The sequence below is a fragment of the Opisthocomus hoazin genome, chromosome 5 (genome assembly GCF_030867145.1).
Source record: "Opisthocomus hoazin isolate bOpiHoa1 chromosome 5, bOpiHoa1.hap1, whole genome shotgun sequence".
In the NCBI taxonomy this organism is placed as follows: Eukaryota; Metazoa; Chordata; class Aves; order Opisthocomiformes; family Opisthocomidae; genus Opisthocomus; species Opisthocomus hoazin.
Window position 1 is genome coordinate 42601539 of NC_134418.1, and position 25089 is coordinate 42626627.

The 25089-nt window shown below is 39.0% G+C and overlaps 1 protein-coding gene across 9 annotated transcripts in view; it reads right to left on the minus strand.

Moving 5' to 3' along the window:
* The window catches only part of CLGN (calmegin), a 29600-nt gene extending 6488 nt beyond the window's left edge, over positions 1-23112 (minus strand). For 3 of the 9 annotated variants that reach the window (XM_075421004.1, XM_075420997.1, XM_075420996.1), the window contains exons 1-14: positions 23025-23112; positions 22439-22626; positions 18153-18331; positions 17172-17242; positions 15206-15264; positions 12095-12236; positions 11207-11288; positions 7926-8118; positions 5905-6094; positions 5470-5583; positions 4660-4816; positions 3180-3395; positions 1562-1681; positions 1239-1380 (exon numbers count right to left, since the gene is read on the minus strand). In XM_075421004.1, the coding sequence (XP_075277119.1) occupies positions 1239-1380; positions 1562-1681; positions 3180-3395; positions 4660-4816; positions 5470-5583; positions 5905-6094; positions 7926-8118; positions 11207-11288; positions 12095-12236; positions 15206-15264; positions 17172-17242; positions 18153-18331; positions 22439-22451 (1678 nt within the window). In that variant the 5' untranslated portion in view covers positions 22452-22626; positions 23025-23112. Of the gene's footprint in view, positions 1-1238; positions 1381-1561; positions 1682-3179; positions 3396-4659; positions 4817-5469; positions 5584-5904; positions 6095-7925; positions 8119-11206; positions 11289-12094; positions 12237-15205; positions 15265-17171; positions 17243-18152; positions 18332-20428; positions 20465-22438; positions 22627-23024 lie in introns of all 9 variants that reach the window. The other 6 variants (XM_075421000.1, XM_075421002.1, XM_075420998.1 and 3 more) reach the window with 6 other exon arrangements.
* Positions 23113-25089: the final 1977 nt, after the last annotated feature.

A 25089-nucleotide genomic window follows, 5' to 3' on the forward strand; every position in this document is an offset into this window, starting at 1 on the left:
GGTAAAGTAGAGTAAGATCAAAATGCAAACATAGGAAGATATAATGCTGAAATGCTGTACCTAAAATTTATGCTAATATAAAACATATGTAGCATAACTAAAATAATTAAATGCCTAGGTAGGGTTCTCAAATGGTGAGGCAGATGGACTAAGCTTGGTGTGGCAAGCACTGTACCAACAGCATACTCAACTCTACTGGCATGGGAACATCTGATGCTAAGTAAACTCAAGTCATACAGGCAGAAGCCATCACCACTCATGGAACACAGAGCAGAGGCAGACAAAATCCACAAAGTTTCAGTCAGTAATACAGAGTGAAGTCAGTACTAAGCAAAAAAACCCATACCACCCACGAATGTCTGCTATGTTTCTAACTTTCCATGCCAGTCACTTGTCACTTTCTTTGTTCCTACCAAGAAGACTGAATTAAGAGACAGAACCCTGCAGCAGTCTGAGGCTAAGGATTTTCTCACTGAAGTCAGGATAATGCACTGTAAGTTAGGTGATTTGCTTTTGATTCATTACTATAGACTCAGGGAAATGCTAACAAAACATCAAAGCCACAGCTGAACAGTACCAGGAATCTTTGATACAGTAACATAAGATGATTTTATCCTTGGATGCCAAAGTACAGCTCAACCTACTAAATAATCGATTTCTCCCTTGGGGTAGCAGGACAGACCTCTGCCCACATGCAATGCATTGCTAGAAAGCAACACAAAGCAGCAGTAGACTTCAATATTTCAAGTCTACTGTATGTTCAGACCTTAACAAGGGTTACTAAAATCACTGACCAACAGAATAGTTCAAGGTACAACCCAGCCACAAAGGACTAAGCAGAAAGTCTCCTGTTAAAGACTTAGAGCTATTCCAGACACATTTTAAAGACAACAACATGACTTCAACCACTTCAGGTACGTATATCTGAACCATTCAAATGTGCTCAATATATGAAATATTTAGAAGGGAGAAAATAATACATCACTGTCTACAAACATAAATAGACTGTCAGAAGAACTTTAAGTTCTTGCAAGTGAAAAAATACTGAGGAGAGCCTTACTTCCTGCTTGTATTTACCAAAGAGCTATGAGCCATGGAAGGCCACTCACCAGAGGCTGTCAAAGAGAAAAAGACAACTCGTAAGATAACTGGTTGTAATTATTGGCAATCCAATCCATGAACTAGTCCTATTCATGTCTTTTACCCGATCACATTGCAAGCTAGCTTGCTCATCTTACCATCTTCAGCAGTATCTTCATTTTCTTTTTCTTCTATTAGTTCTATTTCATCATCTTCTAACTCCTCTCTCTGTTTTAGTTCTCCCTTTGTAATTGGCTTAGATACATCAGTTTTTCTGAAGTCAGTATCTTCATCTGTTTTCTACAAGTCAAAAATCAATTTACATTTAAACTCAAATTAAGAATTAAACACAACAGCCACTGCAAGATAAGTAATATCAATGGCACATTAAAAGTGCATATTGTTGCACAGATACAAAGAGTTTTCAAATAAAGTATTAAGAATAAAACCAAATAAAAAATGTGTATTAAGTTTCTCTAACCTTTGCTGGCCAGCAGAACAACACACCTAGGCCAACAGGGAGAGCTAAAGTCAAGATGTAAAGAACCCACAGCCATGGATGGTCTTCTGCAGCAGTCACCAGTTGACTAAACATACCGGGCTATATTAAAAACAATGAAAGAATAAAAAAATTTTGCGTTTACATCCCTCTCAACACCTCAGTAAGTTTATAAAGTGTTCTGTATATATTTTAAGCTTTATGTTGCCCAAAGGAAACCCTTGTTTACCTTTGCTTTTTTAATGACTAGAACAATACTGGATTTCAACATGAATAAAGCAACAACTTGAGAGATTGCAAATAAATAGCAGGTGCTAAGTAAGAAGGAACAAACCTGGTACTCCAAACATACTAGACTGGCCACTACTCAGTTTTGTAAAGTGACATCTGGAGTCACGGCAACCTCACACTTTACACCCTTTCCACTCTATTCCACACACACTCCCTTCCCGCCCCCCCACCCCCGCCTAACTCAGCTGAACGCTCCCAAAGCATCAAGAACCTCAGAGCAGCAGCCAGCCTCCTGAAGTGCAATGTCTTGCTCCACCTGTACTACCAGGTTCTTTCCTCTGACATGCAATTATTCAGGGAGTGAATTGTTCTCCCAGCCCAGTTCTGACTTACACTGTAGAGGTAGGTAGGACGTTTGAGAGGCACAGCGGAGTGAGGGGCCTCCAGCGAATATTTTTTGCTATTGTGTGTACAAGTAGAGATGCAGGTCCAGATATAAACCCAAACATTTCAGAAAAAGGCAAGGTTCTGGGAGGAGGTGGTTCTCCTAATTGCATGGGCAGATACGCTGTTGCTACTTGCTCACCCTGTGACCAACAGCAGCTGCCAGGAACTGGTCACATTTGCCACCAACCCATCATTTCTTTCCCACAACTGCAGGCCTGCTCTTGCCACTCAATCAAAGAAAACACAGGACTGTCAAAGAAACTGTAGTCAGTAAAGGCAGCCACTAGAGGGGCTCACGATCCCGTATGTCATGACAAGTTCATTCCACAGCTAAGGAAAGAGATCTAGAAAAAACTGTGGCGGCTGGCCAAGGGCAGTACACAAACAAAATACGGATGCACACAGGAACAGAAGAACAGATGCAGCTCCATAAACATTCGTGCACTATTTTCAGAGGTGCATAATATACATCCAAGCAGCCGAAGGCCTAAAATTATTAAACAGGAAAAAATACATTACTATTTATCCATCCCTCATGGGAAGGAAACATCTAAATGGAGTTGGCCACAAGTGAACAGAAAAAGAAAAAATGGGGTCTTTGAGTGTAAGTAACTCAGCTTACATTCGTTGACAGGTACTGAATTTTTAGTACCACCATGAACAGCAGAAGACTCATCAACTATAATGAAGCCAACTTCTCACTAGGTGTTTAGGTAAAATGTTGTACCCTTTTAATTTCAAGAGGATATTGATCTGGGAAAGGTAAAAAGCCAAACTACAAGGAAAAAAAACTATCATAGTTACTCAGCAAGATTATTAATTGCAGACAAATTAATATTCTATCATTAATTGACAGAAAATTCCTCCAACAGCACATCTTCCTCACTACTTTTGGCTATCAAGAACACAGTGAAGTTTATACCTCATTAGCACTTGCTACTAATTTCTTCAAGCCCCAGCCATCTGCTGCCCAACGATCTGCTACTTCTTTTTCTGAACATATAATGAAGTTATCAAAGTAGATATCAGATGTCATAGACCAGAGTTCTAAACCAATAGCACTAACACTGGTCATCTTGAACGGGTGAAGATCTTCAAAATAGTTTGGGTTTGGTATTTTCCGAGGGCTCCAGGTTCCCTTTTAAGGAAAAAAAGTTATATATAATCACGTTGCTTACACCTCACTAAAAAACAAACTGTGAAACAAATTTTAAAATAATTAAAGCTTCCTGATTATTTTAAATGCATTGTTTAAAAAGGACAAGCAGTAGAGTCTAACCTACATGAAAACAGAACTGGAAACCGCCTATAGGATTTTGGCAGATGGGTCTCAGTTTTCTGGCTTAGGACAGACCTCTTCATTTTTTTGTCCATACAGGGTTACAGTAATAACTGACTGTACAAAGTATCTCTGTTCTTCCTGGTACTGGTGATTCCAAGCATGGTCTTTGTAAACTTCCTAGAGTAAGCCTAGGAAACAAATTTCCTAATACTGCAGGAAAATAAGACAATGGTATTACTTCTTCCTCTAGTCTCTCCTTATATAATATATGGTTTCGGCTTTTGTTCATCAATATAGCATATACATTTTTGTAAGGGCACTAGTCAATATTTTGTGGCCAGTGATGGAATCTTCCTAGGTAAGCATTTATCATCCAGTGGCCTGAGACTGCAGGAGAACTACACCACATGATCCACAGAGTCCCTTCCAGGATACGTACATATAAACTGACAGCTACTGTAACCAGAAGTGTTAGGGAAGGAAAATTCAGCCTTATAATATCTGTGAAAATTAGAGACAAATTTTGTTTACAAACGTGCTTAGGATCTTAAGTTCAGAGAAATCAGATTGAAGTACTCCCCAGCCATAATTAACACAAAGTAACTCTCTGACATCCAACTGATTACCTCTTATATCTGCAGGGGAGGAGGGGAATTTAATTATCCAAAATTGATGCTTCTGCTAAAATTGAACTAGTAAGTCAATCTGCTAACTGAAATATTTTCAATTTTTTTTTTAAATAAAAAAATTGCTCACTTAAAAGACCCACACCTGAGACCTCAATAAAAAGGAGAAATATTTCATTAAATGGTAATGTAATTCAGAATATAAGTCTACAGAGCATATTAAATAAGTGGTATCAGTGCAAAACATTGCAAAAGCAACTTTTAACAGAGAAATGGTTTTAATACAGGAAGCATTTCTATTTTCCAGCATACTCAAAGAAAAAAAACGCAGCAAATTAAATACAAAAAAGCTCAAAATGTTTAGTGAGGGTATTCAGACTCATTCTAAAAATACAAATATATTGTAAAAAAAGCCTAGATAAATATACTACTTTGACTTGCATGCTCTGTTGAACTCTGTACCTTGTAACAATGACGTACAATATTGCTATTACCTGATAGTTAGGATTATCTATCATAGGTGCTTTCCATTTTCCTTTATAGTTTGGGTTATTCTTCATGGGACGCACCCAGTGTCCACAACCAGGTGCAGTCTCACACTTTGGATTAGGGATCTGAGGGGCTTCCCACTCCCCATCCATTTCTTCATCCCTACAAGAAAAAAAGATATAAATTTACAAACAACTGATTTGAGATCGGACTGGAGTGAACACTAGCGGTCATTCTAAAGTTAGGGTCCACAGACATTTTGCTACAACAATCTCAGAATTTCAACCAGCTTATAGAACTTTACCCAATAGTATAAATACTTTTATTTTTTTTAAGGAGTGCTGTACCCCTCCCATTTTTTTTTTTCTTTTATAGGTCACATGTTCATGTTCATCTTCACCACAGCATGACTGAATACAATTTTACTCCCGCATCTGCAGACAGCTTGAAACACTTCTCCATAAGATGCTTAGAGATCCCTTTGAAAGGATTATATGATGATTTCAAGTTATCAACTTAAACTGTTTCATGGTTCAGCATGGTAGCAAATTCTTTCAAAGGGGTCCTTCATATTTCATTTTTGTTTATGTATCTTCAGAAAACAAAAGGCAATTAATACGTTCATGCTTTTCTAAAAGCAGCCCCCACAAAAACAACAAATATTGGGCCATACCTTACACATTCCAACTTACTACCTCAAAAGACAATGAGATTTGGATTGACTTCTGATCCATGACTCATCATTTGCCACAGAAAATAGACAGGCTTATCTAGAAGACATATTAACAACCTGCTCTTACGGATCAAGTTCTTACCAGTCCTTTGGTTTTCTTGCATTAGGGTCTAGAACATACTGTGGTTCATCATCAAGCCATCCCTCAGGCTTAACAGCATCAGGATCTTCTATTTTGGAAGGCTCATCTTCATCCCTTCAATTACAGACTTACGTTAGAAGATACAGCAGCCCGACATCAAGCCAATGTTCTGTTCAGAGGACTGTAACTGGCATGAAAGGGATGATTCTCAAAGGCACAACAGAATTAGACACACTGATCATCACAATTATTTCTTTCTTTAGCAGATGACCAGATCCTTGGACCCACCTCAATTATGTTTGGAACCTTTAGTGCTTTTAGTAGTGAAACATATCCTAATTGTCATTAGCAAAAACCAAAATAAACTCAGTCAAATCTTTCAAATGAATAACTGGTGTGTAAAAGGTACTGTACAGATAAAAATGTTCTCCTTACCAGTCATCTGGTTTGACAGCATTTGGATCCGATATTTTTGGCCTCTCATCCCAATCATCAGGCTTCTTATCACTAGGATCCTCTATTTCTTTGGGAGGGTTGACTGGAGGAACCACATCCTCAAGAAGACTTCCTTTACTGACAACCGATTGGTCGATTAACATTTCAAATGTATCATCGGGTTTCACCACTAAATTGAAGAAATAATGGAAGCATTCATTTCAAAAGTATCTTTAACGAAAATCTATACCATAAGCACAGACTTAGACAAATAACAGCAAACAGGACCCTCACAAGCAGAACAGGAGAGACTCCCCACCCAGGTACTGGATCTGGACACAAAACATTAAAGTTGCTATTGCGGGAATGTATGACCAGTATCAGGCCCCCAGAAATGAAACCACTTGCAAATTCAATTGCTGAAACACATCCAAGCCCATTCTAAGAGATTTTTCTAAAAGCTACCACTTGGCCAAAATTCTGCTTTACTGATTCATTTAAACACACAGACAACAAAAGACAACGCTCGGCCCCAAAAGGCATCTCTGCTACCAAACTACAGTTTCACACCTGAAAGCATCAACAGAGACACAAGAACTGGGTCACAAACACAGCTGAAGGATCATGAACAGCAGTATTTTCTCTGATTCAGATCTGACAGCCATTTCCCTTAAGTGCCAGACTGTGAATACAAAAAATTCTCTTCAAATATTCAAGTATTTTAGCAAGTGTGAGTAACTGAGAAGCCACGGTCACAGAACTGAGCAGTGTCAGACTCGGTAACAGATGTTGTATCCAGATCCATCTCTAATAACCAGTGAGCACATTTATAAGTACGTAACAAGTATATTCAAATGTCTATTCAACACAGCAAAGATTATTAATTCAAAGTAAATACTACTCCGCTTCTATGACAGTTTTATAAAAATGGGCGATGGAAACCAGAGTAGTCTTACAATGACATTTTGACAATATCTAATGAAGCTCTTGCAGATTAAGTTTTCAACAATATTAAAATATCCATAATGTAAAAACAAAACCCCCATATCACTTCAGATACAATAAAAAGAATTGATTTTTAAACTATTATCAGTCTCATAATGCATTAGAATCACATAGCTCTATGGAGTCTATTTGAACAATTATAACACAATAAATGCAATCTGAGCTTAAGTATCTTTAATCACACTTTCTAATGAACAGCCTAAATACAGGAACACATGCATTCCTTTACCACAAGAACAGCGTTTTGTTTCACTTCTTCCTATCATCTAAGACTCAAAGTTTGCTATGGCACACTACAGTAATTTATTTTAAAAAACAGTAAGCTTCCCATGGCACAGCAGTTTAACATGCTTTCCATTATTATTCAGTGGAAGTTCAAAAGTGCAGTCAGTTTTGCTGGATTTGCAGTATGCCACAGATTAGCTCATTCTTCTCTGATTATTTATTCTTCCTCAGAAATTAGAAAGAGGGGGGAAAAAAGAACTAAGAAATTAAACTTTTATCTCTGCTATACTGTTCATTGGTAAGAAAGAGAGGTCGCATGAATTAAAAGCAGTATTCATTCATCTTCAGAGAACGCGGTAACATATCCGTTCATGCACACTGCTGCAGATACAGGTGTTATGGAGAACTCTTAACACGCTGCAGATTTAACTAAATTCCTGTTAACTCTGATGCCCTCCTACAGTATTATAACTGTACTTAACAAGAATATTTTTGTCACAATAAGCACTGAAAGTACTAATCAATTCTTCATGCTAAAGGCTGTCCAGGGCTGATATATTTTCTCCTGTAACTGAATATTAAACATCAGCATTTCAAAGCCACTTCTATGTCCTGCATTTAAAATCAGTCATTAAATCATTTAAGCCCATTCATTAAATCATTAAGCAACCACCCCTCAGAATTAAGAGACTATTACAAACAAAATCAGACTCATATATAAAGATTCATTGGTCAGAAACACATTTTTAATCTCTTCTTTGCAGTTTAAACTTGTGAGAATTAAACAATACCAAGAGTATACAGATGCGTCTTCTTGTCCAAATAGAATTTTTTTAAGTCTACGTCAGGACGTTTTGCATGTTTTTCATCATATTCTCCAGTTTTAGGATTCTTATGTCTGAAGATAAAGTGTAGCTTGTAATCTTCTCCACATTTATCTGGTCCAAACATAATAGTATAAGGTGTTTTGTCAAAAAAGTATTCCTGTAGAAGCAAAAAAGCTGAGCATGTGTTATACTGTACATTTTATGAAGTCATTTTGGGTACTACTTTTCCTTGATGCTGTAGCATACAGCATAGCTACCTTTTTTCTAAAAGGTAACTGGAAACTGGTAGGGTAAATCACGAAAGGAACTGAACAGTCCTCTTGAGTTGCTGGGAGCTCTCTGTTCTCAGGGAGCTGACTAACTGCAGAGATCACTTAAGCCTCTTCAAGCGAAGATGAATTTATTTATTTAGACCTTATGCCTATGTTGTGGAAATGCTTGTCACAAATCAAAACACCCAAATATCTGTAACCTTCTACAAACATTACACTAAAAGATGGAAGGGAACTAGTTACCATTCTTCATATCAATTTTGTTTTTCAATAAAGATAAAAACCTGGATTTTATTATCCTGGATTTTATCAGTCTTCTTGCTCCACATTAAATAACAACAACCATCAACCCTGAAAATATCAGATACAGTTATTCTCGATCAGAAGCTGTTTCGGTAAGTCAGTATTTTTCAACTATTTACATGATTTTTGTATTTGCAATATGCAGTAACATGCTGCCTTATATTCTTAAGCATTTGCTAGAAGGAAGACGACCACTTGATTCCTGGAAGTTTTCTTCTTGAAAAATATACTGTGACATAAATGTGTTTGAAACGAGTCTGTATTTTTAAATTTTTTGAATGCAACATGAAAATATTTTCTCTTTATGCACTACAGAAGTGCATGTATTTTGAGTTTGGTCCCTTTTACAACATTCAACAGTCTTAGGAAAATGTCACTGCTAAGAGTTAACAATAATTAACTGACTATTCTGATAGCAATAAGCTTATATACAGCATTGAGACATGTCCTATTTTAAAGTTAAAAAAACAAGAAGGAGAGAACATGGACTCTAAGCTACCTCATCACACAGCCAACGAAACTCCAAAAACAGTGCAGGAATGAATTGTGAGCCAGGCCATAAACAGGCAAATTTTGCATTTGGTGTCTTCTGGTTTACCTTCTAGAAGACAGATACTGGAGAATAACAGTTTCATGTGTAATTGTGCAGAATATCTGTCTCACACCTTATTTTACAATGGAAAACTTTTCAGTTTTGCTATTATTTACACATGTTTCCATTATGAAGGACGTCATGCCTCTACTTGCTTTCCTGCAGTCTGTATTTTTAATATTTATTAGTACTCAAGTTACTTGAGCATAAAACACACACTGGTATACAAATTTTAGGAAAAAGGAAGAGCACTAGGAAGTTGCACTAAAGCTTTTATTAAAGCATCTCAGACATCCTTACAAGCAACTTCTTCTGCGTGTCGCCATCTCCTAGACTCTTACAGAGGTACGTATTACTCCTTATATCTCATTAAGAGTTCCACTGTTACGTGGCTCTTCCTGACCACTGGCTTGCAGGTGAGGTCAAGGAATGTCTTAAGCCTGTCCTGAGCAATCTCCTCTTCACTTTGCACATACACAGGGCATCACACATCACTGCTGTTGTCCTCAGTACTTCAAAGTCAAGGTTATGGCCTCACAGCTCAAGGCAGCAGCAACAGGCACAGATGTCTCAGGGATAAAAGCACAGATGAAAAATCTTCTGCAGAGAGGAAATGCTGAACTCTGCCTGCACTCCTGCAACAAGTTTTTTCCAGACTACTCCCTATTGTTTTTTCTAGACTATTCCCCATTGTTTTTCCCATAAGCTTGCCTCTCTAGCTTACCAAACCTTGGTGAGCAAATGGTACAGCCCAATGCACCTCAAACCCAACAGCTTCTGTAGCCCATACAGGTTATAACTGTGCCTCGCAAACTTCTGTCACTATACTACCGGATGTTGGCTCAACAACAGCAATTAGCCACAAACCCGTAGCAGTTCGAGTAGTCAGCTTTTAAGTGGCCACAGCAACCTGCTTCAGGATTGGAAGTACCCTTATCACTCAATGTTCGTACTGCTGAGTCAGCACAAGTTCCTCCTAGTTCATGACGTAACATTTTGAATCCACACTGGTCATTCCAAGTCTGTCCAAACGCGCAATCCTGTTCTGTAACTGCTGCTATGCACCAAAAGAACCAGCTCCCATCAAAGCAGCTGAAGCAACTGTTGTATGCATCAGCCATCCCTACTCCATCAACACAACATTTGCATTGCATGAGATCCTAGGCCACAAATCACTGCCACTTCTGAATGTAAAAAAAAAAAAAAAAAAAAAGAGTCGCCAAAACATCCTCCACCACAGGCTAGACACCTTATATCTACACCCCAGTGCACCAGCAGAAACAGCCAGTTCACAGGTGCCAGAACTGAGACTTGGCTAGAACAGGCAGCATTTTAAGCCAGAAATACCTGACTACATTTGCATAGTAATAAAGTTTTGCAGTCAGGTTTGGAAAGGGCAGGCAAGTTCGCATCAATATAATGAGAAACAATCTACAAAATGGCCCAGCATACTAAGGCACTTACTCATTTTTTATACCTGATCATTCAGACCTTTCCCTGGGAACAGAGATTCTCCATCACTTTCAGTTTCCAAATCCAAGTCACGGCTCTTTCTAAGATGCCGTGTTGTATGCTATGCAGCAAAAAAAATTGTTTCACAAGGTATGGGTTGAGATTCTATGGCTTCTATTATTGCAGAAAGTCAGACTAAACAGATATAAGTCCTTTGTCCTGGATACAAGACATCACTCATGCAGAACTAAGAGGAGTATGTTAATCACAGCAAACTGTTCATTCTAACCTTCTGAAATTCATATTCTGAGATTTCTTGTGTGAAAACAGATCTTAACAGCTTACCTTAAGTTTCAAGCCACCTACAAGTTTCATTAACATAAATGGAAATCATAACAAGAACAACGTTATCAAATATTCCACCAGTAAAAACTGCACAACTCCAAAGGTTTTATGTATATATAATAAATTATATGTCTACTATCTTGCCCCATCTTCTGCTCAAACATTTGGGAAGCTTTTAAGAATTTAGGATGCATTATGAATTAATTTCTTACTGATATTTCACAAGAACAATTATGCATTCCTCAAACAACTGATAGCAACTGTTATGTAATAGGACATACCAGATTCAAGTCATCACTACTGGAGAGAAGTTTAATATATGCACCACCACAGTCAATGCCTTCTTGAAAATTCACTTCGTATCTGGGCAAAAAGCAAGTTAAAAAAAACATTCTAAGTATGAGACAAATACAAATTAACTCCTAATCTGCAGTTCTAATTATGAATACATTAAGATTCTGTATTAATCATTACTGTCAAAACACTTCTACATGACTTAATTGCCACACAATATAATACAGTGGAGATGTCAGTCAAAAAATGCCATGGTAGCAATTGCTACAGTTGGTATCACCAGTAAGAAAAGTTTCAAGGTGGTATCAACCAACACGCAAACATCAAAGCGAAGCAGAAACGGGCAAGAGTTCTAGAAAGTTTATGCCATCTTTGAAATTGCCCATATGAGACACTGAATTCAGCCAGAGGAGTTATCTGGATATGTCTCTAAGTACAACAAAGTAAGTCTGAACACCAGAAAAAAGTAGCCATATTGCTATGGTGCTCATCATCACTAATACTACTACAATGCATTCAAGATCCAAGTTGCTTTTACGGAGCTACTCTCTAAGCTGAAAAACACTGTACTCAAACTACATCCAATTTAGGTCTTCTAGAGTAAGACTGAAAATTAAAGTAAGAATGAAAATTAATCTTGTAAAATATTAGATTTCTATCAAAAAATATTTGAAAATAATTTAAATATCACTTTTTAACACTTGTACTACAATCTTTATTATTAAATCATTCATACTTACAGTTCTGACAGGTCTGGACATAAGTCAATGCTATATGGAAGTCAGTATTTTTCTACGGGGATTCACGTTACTTTCTTGACTTAAAGATTTTAATAATAATAAATGTTAAGTAAAAAAATGTGAGGGACTACTTACTGAACAATCAAAGGTTTATTATCAAAAATAAATGCCTTTGTTAGCATAGCCGATATTGCATGATGCTTTGCCACCGATTTTAACACTAATCCTCTGTCTCCAGGTACTGTGTTTTCTTTCAGCTCTTCTACTTCCCATCTTCCTAAAATACACACACACACACACAGAGTCTTTGAAAAAAAAGTAGGCTGAAGAAATCATAGCCTTTTTGAAAGCAAAGAGTTAACAGCAAATAAAGACTAGTTGCCAAAGTGGGGAAGAAATCTTGACATGTGATGTAAAAGAAGTTAAACAATAATAGTCTAATTCCCTACTGGTAATTCTAACGTGGATACAAAACATTACTGAAATCCAGCTTACACTTCCCCAAAGTAATTGCTCTACGGCACTCAAACACAAGAAAACCATTCATAGTACACAAATTTGCTGATTACATCTTTCTGTCAAATCCATGACAGAATGTTTTAACTAGAACTTTTCAAGAATTAAGACACCACAAGAACTCCAGCTCCACAGTCAAATGATAAAACAAAAACTGCGTTATGCCAAAGATCCATCTAACCCAATGTTCTGGCTCAGACAGCAAGAAGGAAAGTAAGCTTAGGGAAAAAGAGCGCAAGTTGTTGTAACAACAAGAAGTGACAAGCTTCTTCCTATTTCTTTCTCCAAGTAGCTCTTTCTACAGCAGCAAAAATCCCAGTTTTACGAATGTTACAGCCAAAAGAAAGAAAACCATCAAAATCCCAGTTTTATGTGTAACAATCTTCTGACTAAAAAAAAAAAGCCAGCTATGGACTCCTAAGTAAGAAAGAACTACATCCTTACCATAATCCACCATAAGTCAATGAAACTGAATAGAAAAACCATACACTTTCAACATAAAATATTTTCACATCATGAAATATACATCACTATATTTAATTAACAAAAGCACATTCATAGCTAATTAATAGCACAAACCTGTAGCTGGATTTCTGTTTAACTGCAATATTGTTTGAAAGAATCAATACATTTTATTCAAGTCTAACGCTTGCATTGCTAATATAGAGACTGCTTGAAAGCTCTGGTTCATGTTTATTGAGTTTTATTGTAAAAATCTATTTCAGCCTTAAGCAATTTGCAGATAATTAAAGAGATGCCTACACTTTGAGTATGCACTGCTCCACACAGAAAAGCCCACTCTCCCATTTCACCAAAAAGGTATTAGCTCTAGGCAATTAAGACAATGCTAGCTTTCAATATTTTAAAGATGGCACATGTGTAAAGTATATGCAATTCCTTGCTCTTTTCAAATTTATAGAAATCTACAAGCAAACTTCAATATTGCAGATCTGTATCTGTAGACTATGGCATCGCACCATGCCTAGAAGAACATAAAATATTTCTCCAAATATTAGATTTAGTCCTACCACTGTCATATAAATTAGTCACAAGGCACTGTGTAAGTTACATACCTACACAGTTCTTCCCCTCCTGCTTATACAGAATTAGAATCATTCAGGTCAAATCTAATCACATGGGTGATGAAGCTTCCACCGGCCAAAGTCTTTCCCAGAATTACCAGATTTGATCTTAAAGACAAACAAACAAGCTTACAACTTTAAAAAGTAAAAGAGAATATAATTATAAATTCTCCAAGTTTGGGAAAAACACAATTGATTACACATGTGGGCAATATCCAAGGAACAGTATTTCCAAAACAGTAGTTATATTTTGGCAGAGATTAGTAGCACAAGATCCACTGATTTTTTTTTTCCCAGGGATGAACACAGCCCAGAAGAAAGACTACTTCTACAATTCATTGTAATCTTGAAAAAAGCCTGTGTCAACATCAACAAAAGGAAGAAAACGTACTGAGTTCTTCAGTATGTGTTTTAGAGAAGGTTCATAAACAGTGAAATCCGAAACAGCTATTTACACTTATTCAACTGAAGTGCAATTTGTGCAAGTTCATTAAGAAAGGGCAGATATGTATGTCAACAACAAATCCCTAGTCTCTTCTAGTCTGCTAAACAGGAGGGAGGAAAATTCTCTTCTCTTCAATACTGTTCCATCCTGGAAGCTAAGACTAAGCCATAATGCCAGGCAAAACAACAAGACCAAAAAAAGATTAAGCAGGAAAATAGGTCAAAAAAGTCTTTTCACCACAGACTTTGTTAATGTTGAGTTGGCTGGGGGACTTCAAGCAAATACGACTGTTTTGATGTATAGAGATGATTTCTATCTAATATGAGGCCAAGCAATCAGACATCAGTTCTTACAAGCATCTCATCCATATGGATATCTCCCCTGTATCTTCTTTATTTTTACTAGTTGTTTCTGGTAACTGCTAAATCTAAAAACATCTGTTCTGCACTGTTTTGCACACAAAAGTCCTACAAATTACACTTGCTTACCACTTTCTAGTAACATAAATTGATTTCATTTGACATAAGAGCAGCAGCAAATGCTTTCTTTTGTGGCAGAAACTTCTGTTCTCCTCACTTTTTCTTGAATGAAATAAATTCAAATTGCAAAATTATTGCCACAGATCACACATTTGTCAAAGAGTTTAAAAACACATTCAAGCAGGCAATTTCAGCCTAAGAATTTATAAGTGAAGGGCAAATCCCAATGGTAAAAACCATCAAGACAACTTTTTCATTATTACTTTTCATTCAGTTTAACTTTTTTGTTTCAGAGGTTACAGTGGGAAACCAACCCATGAATCAGTAGGACAGATGCAGCAACAGGGAACACGCTGCTTTAGAAACATGTTTAACAACTGAAATTGAAGTGGTAAATCTCTCTGACACAAATTCAGAGAAGGTAGTTCTCAAGCAGCACTGTTCATAAACAATCAATACTGAATATTCAGATGACAGAGAGTATTCTAGTCTCATTCATTGCAATAGATTCATGGGATGGCAAAAAAAATTGTCTTCACAGCAAGTAACCCAATGAACAACATTTCACATCTCGGTTTCAGGATAACAGTCATTACACAAACTAACATTTTTGACCTATGTCATCTAGGTTTTCAAAGATAAGTTCAGGGTAGGGGGTAGTTATTTCTCAGAGCACCAGAACATCAGAAACTATGTAGTGGAAGTGAACATCAAAACCACTTACCATCATATTTAGCAACGTTATCATCCATGTCTTCTTTCTTAGTTTTAGACAACACCCACCTAAAACAAAAAGTGTACTAGTCATTGAACTATCTATGCAAAGCTGTATTATTTCACAAGCACAGAAAAGCCAGCTTTCACTTACAGACTGTGAACCGGTGATAACTTTGACAGTCAGCATCATGTAACTTTGTGTAGTTCAAACACAAAAACCAAAATTAAAATAGGTTAGTCTAACATAGCATTTCAAAATATTTCCTAATAATGGAAATGAACATACAATTATAATTCTGAAGTAGTTCAATTATTCTGAACAAACTTCAGTTTTATATACAAGCTGAGCTTGGCAGAATGTAAGAACATTATGTAAACCTATAATGTCAAAAACACATGGAAAATAGCAAGGTTGAAGTGTAAAACCTTCAATATGGTAAGAAAAAAAATCACCCAAAGAAACCTCAACACCATCTGACACTAACTGTACACATGCATAGCAGAGGATGAAAGGAAGAGGTAAAAGTGTTCAGATGACAAACACAATTGTGCACTGAACAGATTCCAAACGCATTGTGCATAGGGAATCCCAACAGAGCAAACAAACTCCTGTTCTCTTCGATACTATGAACAAGGCAAACTCGGCCTATCAAACTGAAGTTACCAAAAAGATATGCACATACCCTACACACAAAGTGTTCATTTGGAGGAGGAAAAGAAAAAAAAAAAAAAAGGAAAAAAGGGCCTCATCTGGTCATACAGTGGTTCTATCCTGAGACATGCACAGGAATATCTTAAGCCAACAGTGTCACTGAACTCTTCTTTGTATCAACTACAATACTACATTCTTGTGATTAATTCTGTAAAGAATTATTTTCATTCATTCTGAACTATCCTCTGCATGGAGCATTTCAGGGATTAATATTTTATCTTTTCTGCTTGAATGTCAGTCAGATTTGTTCACTGTTAACAGATGCTGTAAAAGCATCACAGTGCAAATGGCAAACTAGACCCTCGGTCCACCAGAAGAAAGACTAATGAGGAAGTAAAACATCTCTACAAGTTATGCAGAAGATGTTCAAGGCCCATTCTCAAAAAAGCTGCTCTGTTCTGGTGATTTACCTAGTCAATTTACATGCACTTGTTTCCACAATTTTAGGGAAGAAAGTAAGCAGCATGTTGCCTCTCATACATCTTAGTTCCATCTTTGTGATTCTTATGTAAATTATGTACTGCTAGACCAAAAAATTCCAAGCACTGTAGCTAAAGCTTTGAATATTAGATACAGTAAAAAACAAACTAATCGTTGAACAGGTATCACGAAGCTAAAAATAGCTATGAATGATATCATTCAAGTATCCTAGTTAAGTTCTTGCATTTGGTAATCGGGGTTTTCAGTTGTTGAGATAAATCTGAAGATTCTTTCTAAAACTTCAATGCAGTAAGGTCAAACTACCTAGGAATACTTCAGAAGTCTCCTAAATCTCTAATTTTTATTAAGTACAGGGAGTAATACAATAAAATAATTTTTTAAAAATCTTATAAAAAAAAATATTCCCCAGTGGAGATTTTATCTATAATGCTGAAGGTGCTGCCTTCTTACACATACCTAAGTGCACGTGAAGAGGAAGAAAGAGTTTGCTACCACAGTGTAATGGCTATGTACTTCACCTTGCAGCTAGTTAAACTCAACTGGCTAAATCTTTAAACTATATTATTTATCTTACTAACCATAAACCCAGACTTTATTAAAAGCTTCCTTAGAACACAAAATACTGCAATATACCTGAAATGTTAACTGTCTGGTTTAGTAGTATGATGTATTTGGAGCAAGCATTACCAGAATTCCCAACTCTAAACCCTGTAAAAATTAGTTTTTATAGAGATACCAGCAGAAAAATGAATACAAAATAAGTCTTGCCACTGTACGTTAAACTGCTGAAAGTGTTTACAATTTCAAGGCATAAACTTACCCAGCCAATACTCCATCAAAGGTTTCTGTAAAATACACTTCCCCAGTTGGCTTTGGAGTCTGGTACACAACCTAAAAAGACGTGTACACATACATGCTCTAACATAAATTACAACTTCTCATTTGAAATACACTATCATACCTCCACCAGTAGTCCACCCAGACAGACCACCAGACTTTGTTCACTAGAAACATCTAGCAGCATAAACCACTTTTCCCCGCTCGCCCCATGCCCCTCTCGTTTCTGCAGTTTGGGGGCTTCCCTCTAACAGTGAGCAATTTCATGTCTGTGAATTTTAAAAATTGCTTCCTGTGTTCACAGCTCGTAACTAAAGTATTGCTACACATCTTATGGGCAATAAAAACCCAGAAAATTTACGGAACTTGTGCTAATTCTCTGCTTCCTCCCCATTTCTTTCTATACACATTTTACATTCTTCTGTTTTCCTATCTACTTGGCACATTAGAGTTGGCCTACACAGTAAAAAGTTGAAAAAAATAACAATATTGCCCACATCTATTATGAAGTACAGCATAACAAACGCAGAAATATTTTCTGGGAATAAAGACTGTGTCAGAAGGCAGTTGTGACTGATGAAATCCAGAAACTGGACTAAAGTCAAAATCTCAGTGAGACCAAAATGCTTTCTGCATTCTTCTCTAGAAATGGCATGTCAGGACTTACAACAAGAGGTTCTGTATCTAGACTGAAGCACAGACTAGCAAAAACCTTCTTTATGACTACCCACCACAGGCAGCAGACCCGATTTTACACTTTGGCATAGCAGAATCGTTCATTAAGCTTGTCCTGCACGTCACATACAGCAACTGAAAAAACTCAGAATGGTAGGCTTGACACCCACTCAGTTGTCAACTGCGTGTTAACTTGCTCTTTTTTAAATGCATTTGTCCACCAGTTTCTCTACTAGTTATAACTACTTATAATTAAACAAGTTTTATCTAAAGACTTCTGTAATATTACCTCTAAGGAAGATTTAGCTCTTTCAGCATCAGCTTCTTGAGACTGCTTGTCAAAATCCTCCACTTCAACATCTGCATGCAGAGTTTCTTCGTTTTCAATTTCTGCAGTCACTGAGCCAATTATCAGGACACCCAAGCACAGCCACTCCCACTGGAAGTGCATCCTGGTTATGTGAAGAACTGAAAGTTTTAAATTTTAAATATCATTGCAAGGATGTTGTCATTACTATTTCAATTTTAGCCCAGACTTTGTCTACAGAAGAAAAAACATATTAAAATCATAAGAAATAAAGATCATAAAGTACAGTCACTATAGTGTTTTAGTAAAGTGATATATCTTAATTTGAAAAATTTTTTACTCCACAGCCCTGACTCAGACTCTTTTCCCCTTCCTGTTCTCCCTATGGAAGTGCTTGTAGCCTGTTCCCTTATCTTGCCGGGCCACGGATCTAGCAATAATTTGACTGCAGTATCATGCACTTTTATGAACTAAGTAAGACTGTGTTTATTTTTCTCATTTCTTAACAATCTGAACAAGTAACCAAACTGAATCAGTCTCCACAAAGTAGCAAAAAGTAACACCCCTTTCATCAGGGAAAATAAAATTGATAGATTCAGTATGTATTCTTATCCAGTGCCAGAATTACTCATTTGTATTTGGCTCTTCTTCCACTAACTACATTTAGATGCGTGCAGAGTTTATATTAACTCCAGCTGTAAGTGCCAAAAGAAAGCATAAGATTGTTCCAGAAAACATTTTCTGCTTCAAAACTATCCAATAGCGCAAACGTTTAAGCTTAAATGTCTTTCTAATTTCAGGGAAAACTAAAAATCTTTAATCTGTGTTAAGTATGAATAACAGATACTACCCCAGCCTCTCAATCTAATCTAATGCAAAAAAGAAAAGATTATTGCCCAGTATTTTTTGCTTCACATCTGTAACCCATACGAATCCAGTTATATACTAGACTACTCTGTGGTTTGGAGCAGTGTAGTATCAAGCACATGCCTATGCAAGTTTCCTCAATGGTCTCACCAAAAATGCTTTATTCTGAATTTATTTTTGTCTGAATTTGGAAATAGAAGGAAGACAGATTCTAGATGTCACTGAACAGGTATTTATACTTTGGTTCTTATTTCTTTTTAAACTTACTGTGAATAGAGAGGCAAATACTTATAATAAGTTCGCTATTGTAAGACATTTTCAAATCTTGCATTACACTTAGCCACTAGTCACACTAAGTATTCTGCTACTGAGGTGCTTTCTGCACCTCAAAAAGCAATCACCCTCTAGTTATATCACTGCTTTTTAGAGATTAAATTGTTTACCACTACAACCCTAAATATCCCAGCAATTCAAGATACCACTTTATACTGGAAGTGTGAGTGTCTGTCTGTCTTCCTGGCTTTATCAGATTTGTTGAGCTATTCAAACACTGGAATTACATCAATAATTATTTATCATTCAATTTATAACATCTGCCAAGTTCTATCAAGCAATACATACAGAGATCAAACAGTATCGGGACTACAAAATCCCACATCCCAGTATGACTGTGCTACAAATGTCCAAAAAGAAAACAAATCATTTTTTTCTTATCCCTTTTAAAGACCTATTACTTTAATATTGACTGCACTGATTATCTTGAGAGCCAAAACCCAGAAGTATCATAAAGTAGCATTTCACACACCAGTACTATGTCAATATTAAACTATCAAAAGCTTCCCTTCTTGGGACAAGCACCTCTTTTCCACAAAACTACATTATTACCATTCTTTTTTCTTCCCTACTATTATCCACAATCCCTGCCACTCTGTGTAGGTCTTTTCACCCTGCTGTATATTTTGCTTGGCAAGTCTATGGTTCCTTCTTTTCTCAGTTATTAACACAGTGATACATCTCAAAAGTTGTCTGCAAATTTCACTATGTTTTTTGTATTTTTAAAAAATTTTACTTAAAAACCATAGATATTGTTAATTCATAGACCTCCTTGGCCAATTCTAGAACTTTAAATAATCTTGCGCTGAAGATTTCAAGTCATTCAGTTTATAATACATGAACATTCAACCTTACAGTGTACTTGTTAACACCCTTGCCTGCAGGCTATCACACTCTGTTTTACCACCCCCATTTTCTTGCTCTTAATCATCTATTAGGACAAACAGTTGAAGAATTGCACATCAACACCTTCTGGGACTCCTCAGCTCTTAGCTAAAGTGGCATATATTAATCAGGTATCAGACCTGCTTTTTTAGCATAAAACTTGCCTAACTTACTTTAGTTTATCATGCAGCTGGTCTCCTCCTCTTCTCCTAAAAAGCAGATGAAGAAACACATCTTTCTCTGTCAACACATTTCAGGTGTATTTTGCATATGATCTAAAATGCCTTTCACCTACATGCTATAATTTTACTGTAAGGAGCCCCATTTACTTTTGTTCCATACACAGACTAGCAAGGGCACCCAAGAAATCAGACTAGTACTCACTTTTCCACGCACTTCCCTTCCAAAACCTCCTGATGCTTTCACTTCACTCATGCTGAGTCTTATCACTACTCCCTGATCCTAGCCTAGGACATTCCTCATTTCATTCTGTCTTCAATTATACCTCTTACTTTTTCCCTTCAAGCAGAGAAGGCACACTTCTTTGACCCTCCTGACATGCTTTTAAAATAATCCCAGAAACACTGAAATATGTTATCAAGAACAATTACAGTCATCACTCAATTGCCAGGCAAAGATCGTTTTAAACAAGTCCATCACATCTTTCACTTTTGCGAAATCTGCCAGCACTACAGTCTTAGAATGTAAAAATCTTTCAATTAAACCAGAGTTTCTCATCTCATAATAGAACTTCACATTGTACATTTAATTGTCTTTAAAACCTGCTGAATTTTCCTAATAACATGTGAAGACCTATGAAAATCTTTTCTTATTCTTTCCTCAAGGTGACCATAAAAACAAGCCAAAAGTATACCTGCTGTTAAAAGTTCCTCAGCAGAACAAAACAAGTTATCCCAGTCTATGGCACTCGCACAAACACTGAACACGTTCACTAGCAGTCACAGTCGAAACGCCAAAGACCAGCGACTTCCAAACCATCTTTCAGGAGCTACAGTAAACAGGTAATTGCATAACCATACATCTTGACAGTAGCTTCAATTAGGAATGCGATACAGCTATAGTATGACCCATGAGAGAACTGGATAGCCATTCTTCTCTCTGAAAAGCTGTAATCATAGAAGCCGAGTCACAGAAATTTACCCAGTAATAATTTCACCTCCAAAACAGGATTCCAAACCATTCCCTTTGGGATGGGCAACTTACGTTCAGCTTTCTCTAGATAAACACATTGACAATTCTGTGACTATACATAACTTCAGACCTGTAATTCTAAACTTAATTTTTGCATAGCTTGGTCACTCTTTACCAGGGAACATGGGCAACTACAGCACACCTACACATCAGAGGAGACATCCGAGCCAACAGTACTATTGTAGAGCATGCTCTTGGGACCAGCACAAGTGCTGCAACATCAGCATAATATTGCACCTAAAGTAACGAGCCACTGTTTCCGAGACACATACTAGTATTTAGGAAAGACAACAGGCATAAACTGAAAGAATATTCTGACTGGATATTGGAATTTCTTTCCCCCATGAGGCAAGGGAAGCAGTGGTATAGGCTGCCTAGTCTCAAGTCCTTGGGGTTTTCCAAGACCAACCATATACAGCTCTGTGCAATTGGGATCAGCCTCAGAACTGACCCTGCCAGGAGCAGCAGGTTGGAGCAGAGAGTTCCTGGGGTCCTTTCCCGCCTCAGTGGCTTGATTTCTGCAGATGGTTGCACAATGCAAGTATGTCAATCTTCAGATCCCTGCACCATGGTCTTTTGCATATTCTACACGTGCCATTAAATTAATGGCATTGTTACTCCATTTGATGCAGAACTAAACAGAGGTCAGGAGCTTTTAGATTATTATTTGGACTTCAAAGAGTCACAAAACTCTTGAGGAGTCCAGCAGCAAGGGAGCACGACTGCTATTAACAGCCTTTCTCACTCAGAGGTCTGGAGTTCCAGCATGCAGCACAGGACACGGGCTTTTCCTAGGGCCAAACACCAGTTCCACTCAGGGCAATGGAAAGCTGTGTTCCTCCCCCACTCCTCCTTCCACCCAAAACAATTTGCTGCCTTATTCCTCCCCCATACAGCTGCATCAGCATCAACCTGACCAGAGACAGCATCCAGCAGAAACTGCCCGATGACAAGCGCCCAGCAGTTCTTACACAGCTTTCCCATGTTTTCCTTACTCGGTGTGAGAGCTGCACCTTTCTATCTTTCGCTGAAGTGTTACAGCACTGTACTGAAATGAGTGCTACGCGTGTAACTCAGCGGTTACTCCAGCCGCGACGCCATGCTGGCGCGGGTGCCTTGCCAACCCCTCTCGCCGCTACAGCTGCGCCGCCAGTAAAACCTGCGGGAGGAAAAAGAAAAAAATTTGCGCCAAGGGGCCACCGGGCGCTCAGGCAGCGCCCGAAAGGACCCGCTTCCCGCCTTTCACACGGAGGCCGCTCTCCGGACAGCCGCGGCGGGGGGGGTCCCGCGGCCCGCACCGCGCTCCGCCGGCCAGGCGGCTTCTCCTCACGCGCGGGGCCCGAAACCCCTCCCCCCACCGGCTCGGGGCGCCACCGCCCTAACGGCCGGTAACGGCCAGCGGCGCGCGCGCAGCTCCCGCGGGGCGGGGGAGCACCTGCGGGGCGGCGGAAGGAGCACACGGGCGCTGCAGGGAGCCGCCGCCTCCCTCTTACCCCCCCAGTTATCAAACACCGCGGCGAGCAGCGGCGCGGCGCGGCCCGGCGGCGAGCGGATTACCGGCGGCAAGATGCTCCTCTGCGCCCAGCTCAGCCGAACTACCGACCGCTTTTCCCAGGGCATCACCGACCGCGCATGCGCGCCGCCCGCCCGCGACGCTGCCGGGGACGCGGGCGCCGAGAAGCAGGTGCCGTCGCTCCGCCCAAGCCAATCAAGGCGCAGCAGGCGCGGCCCTGCCCAATCCGCGCGCGAACCGCGACGCGCGTGACGAGCGCCAATCGAGGGCGGCCTCCGCGCGGCCCGCGCCAATCGCCGGCGGCTCGGCCCGTGGCGCCCGGCCTCCCCGCACGTGGGGCCCGAGGCGGGCGCGCGGCGGCCCCTTCGCAGGCTGCCCCTCGGCTTCGCCGCCGCGACGCCGTTCGCCTCCCCCCCTCCAGCACCTTCCCCGGCCTCGGCGCCGAACGCTCCCTCCCCCCGCCCCCGGGGAGGGATTGCTGGGAGAGACGGCGGGCTCGGCGACGTTGGGTTTGACAGCGTGGAGTTTCTGAGGTGTGCTCGGCCATCATGGCGGGTCTGTGAGGCCTGACGCTCACGCATGGCGGTGGTGTCGTGCTCCACGCACCTGTGGTCGGTGATCGGGATGGGTAGAAGCGTGGCCACTTCTCCATCGCTAATTGGAGCAATTTAGCTCAAATTAACCAAGCCCTTTATTAGTACAGCTGGAGACTGAGCCCAGCAGTCCAGGCTGCATCTGGGGGATGTGAAGTGGAGCAGCTGTTGGTGGATTCACGACTGATTTTCTGAGAGCAGCGGGTGTGGGGCTACTGCCCTGAGGGGCTTCCTGGCTCCACTCAAGTTGTATTCTTAAGACAACAGGACTTTTGCATGCGTACCCCAGGGCAAGGTTTTGCCCTATATTTTCAGTGATAAAGAGTATTTTAATCCTACTTGTAATTAATAATTCACCAATAGTTCTTTATTTTTTTTTTTCTTTCTTGTGGATAAACTAGTAAAAACGCCTAATGTAATAGTGGAATATGTCATTCTGGCTGGCAGCAAGGCCAGTTTAGCAAAAGTGACAGGCTGTTGTTCCATCTCTTCTTCATTATGAACACTCTGGGCAGTGGACAATTTATGAACATTTCAGACGTTATCCATGGCACCGATACTTGAAACATGCAGGAGAGGGCAGAGACACAAGCAATTCATTGCGTGGTCACAAGGAACACAGTTGTCATAGCTGCCTGGCTGCTGACAGACTGGGTCAGGGTTTGGGATGCTTGCATGTGACACCGCGTCACTTGATGACTCGCATCATCAAAGCCTTCCTCCTAGCCAAAGGCTGTAGGGGTTGCCATCCTCATTTCAAGCTCAACATTTGTTCTGGACATTGACCATCACACCGATATTTGTGAGATGAACCACACAACTACAGCCACTGCCTTTCACTCTTTCTATTGAATCTATTTGAAGGGTGCATCTGCAACTCTTCACTGAAGACTGCTTTTGAAAAGTACACTCCTGTGCAGCCAAGGGCATCTATCATTGCAGTATCAGACATCCCCTCAAATGCAGGCAGATTTCACCACCCAAGAAATTCTTACTAAGGCACATGCAGAGCTTTTCTTTCTATAGCCTATGAAACTGTGGGTCTGTGAAAGAAAAGAAGGAAGGAAATACCAGAAATGTTGATAGCTGTAAGTGGTGCTTTTTTCTCATACTCTAAGCCTCTTTCAGCCAGCACTCAGGCCACAAGAATCTGTTTTATGTTACTTGATTCTCACCATGTTGAGGAAACTGTCTTGTGGACATAATGATTATGGTCTATGCACCATTAAGCTAAGCTCCCCCCCTCCTAAAATAATTTATAACTTTGGATAATTGTTATAGATTTCTCCATTTGGTTTATGTCTACCACATATTAGTTTGTTGACTCAGAACATTCTGGAGTTACCATTAGAATGTGTAATATGAATTGTAAATCCAAATGCTCTTATTTATTTTTGTGATATTCTGCCTTTCAAGTATTATAAGGTCATTGTAAACTAATGCACAAGCTTAAAATCTAAATTGATTGTATTTCTCTTTTGATAGTGTCATCAAAACTTAAGATTGCCATAGGTTA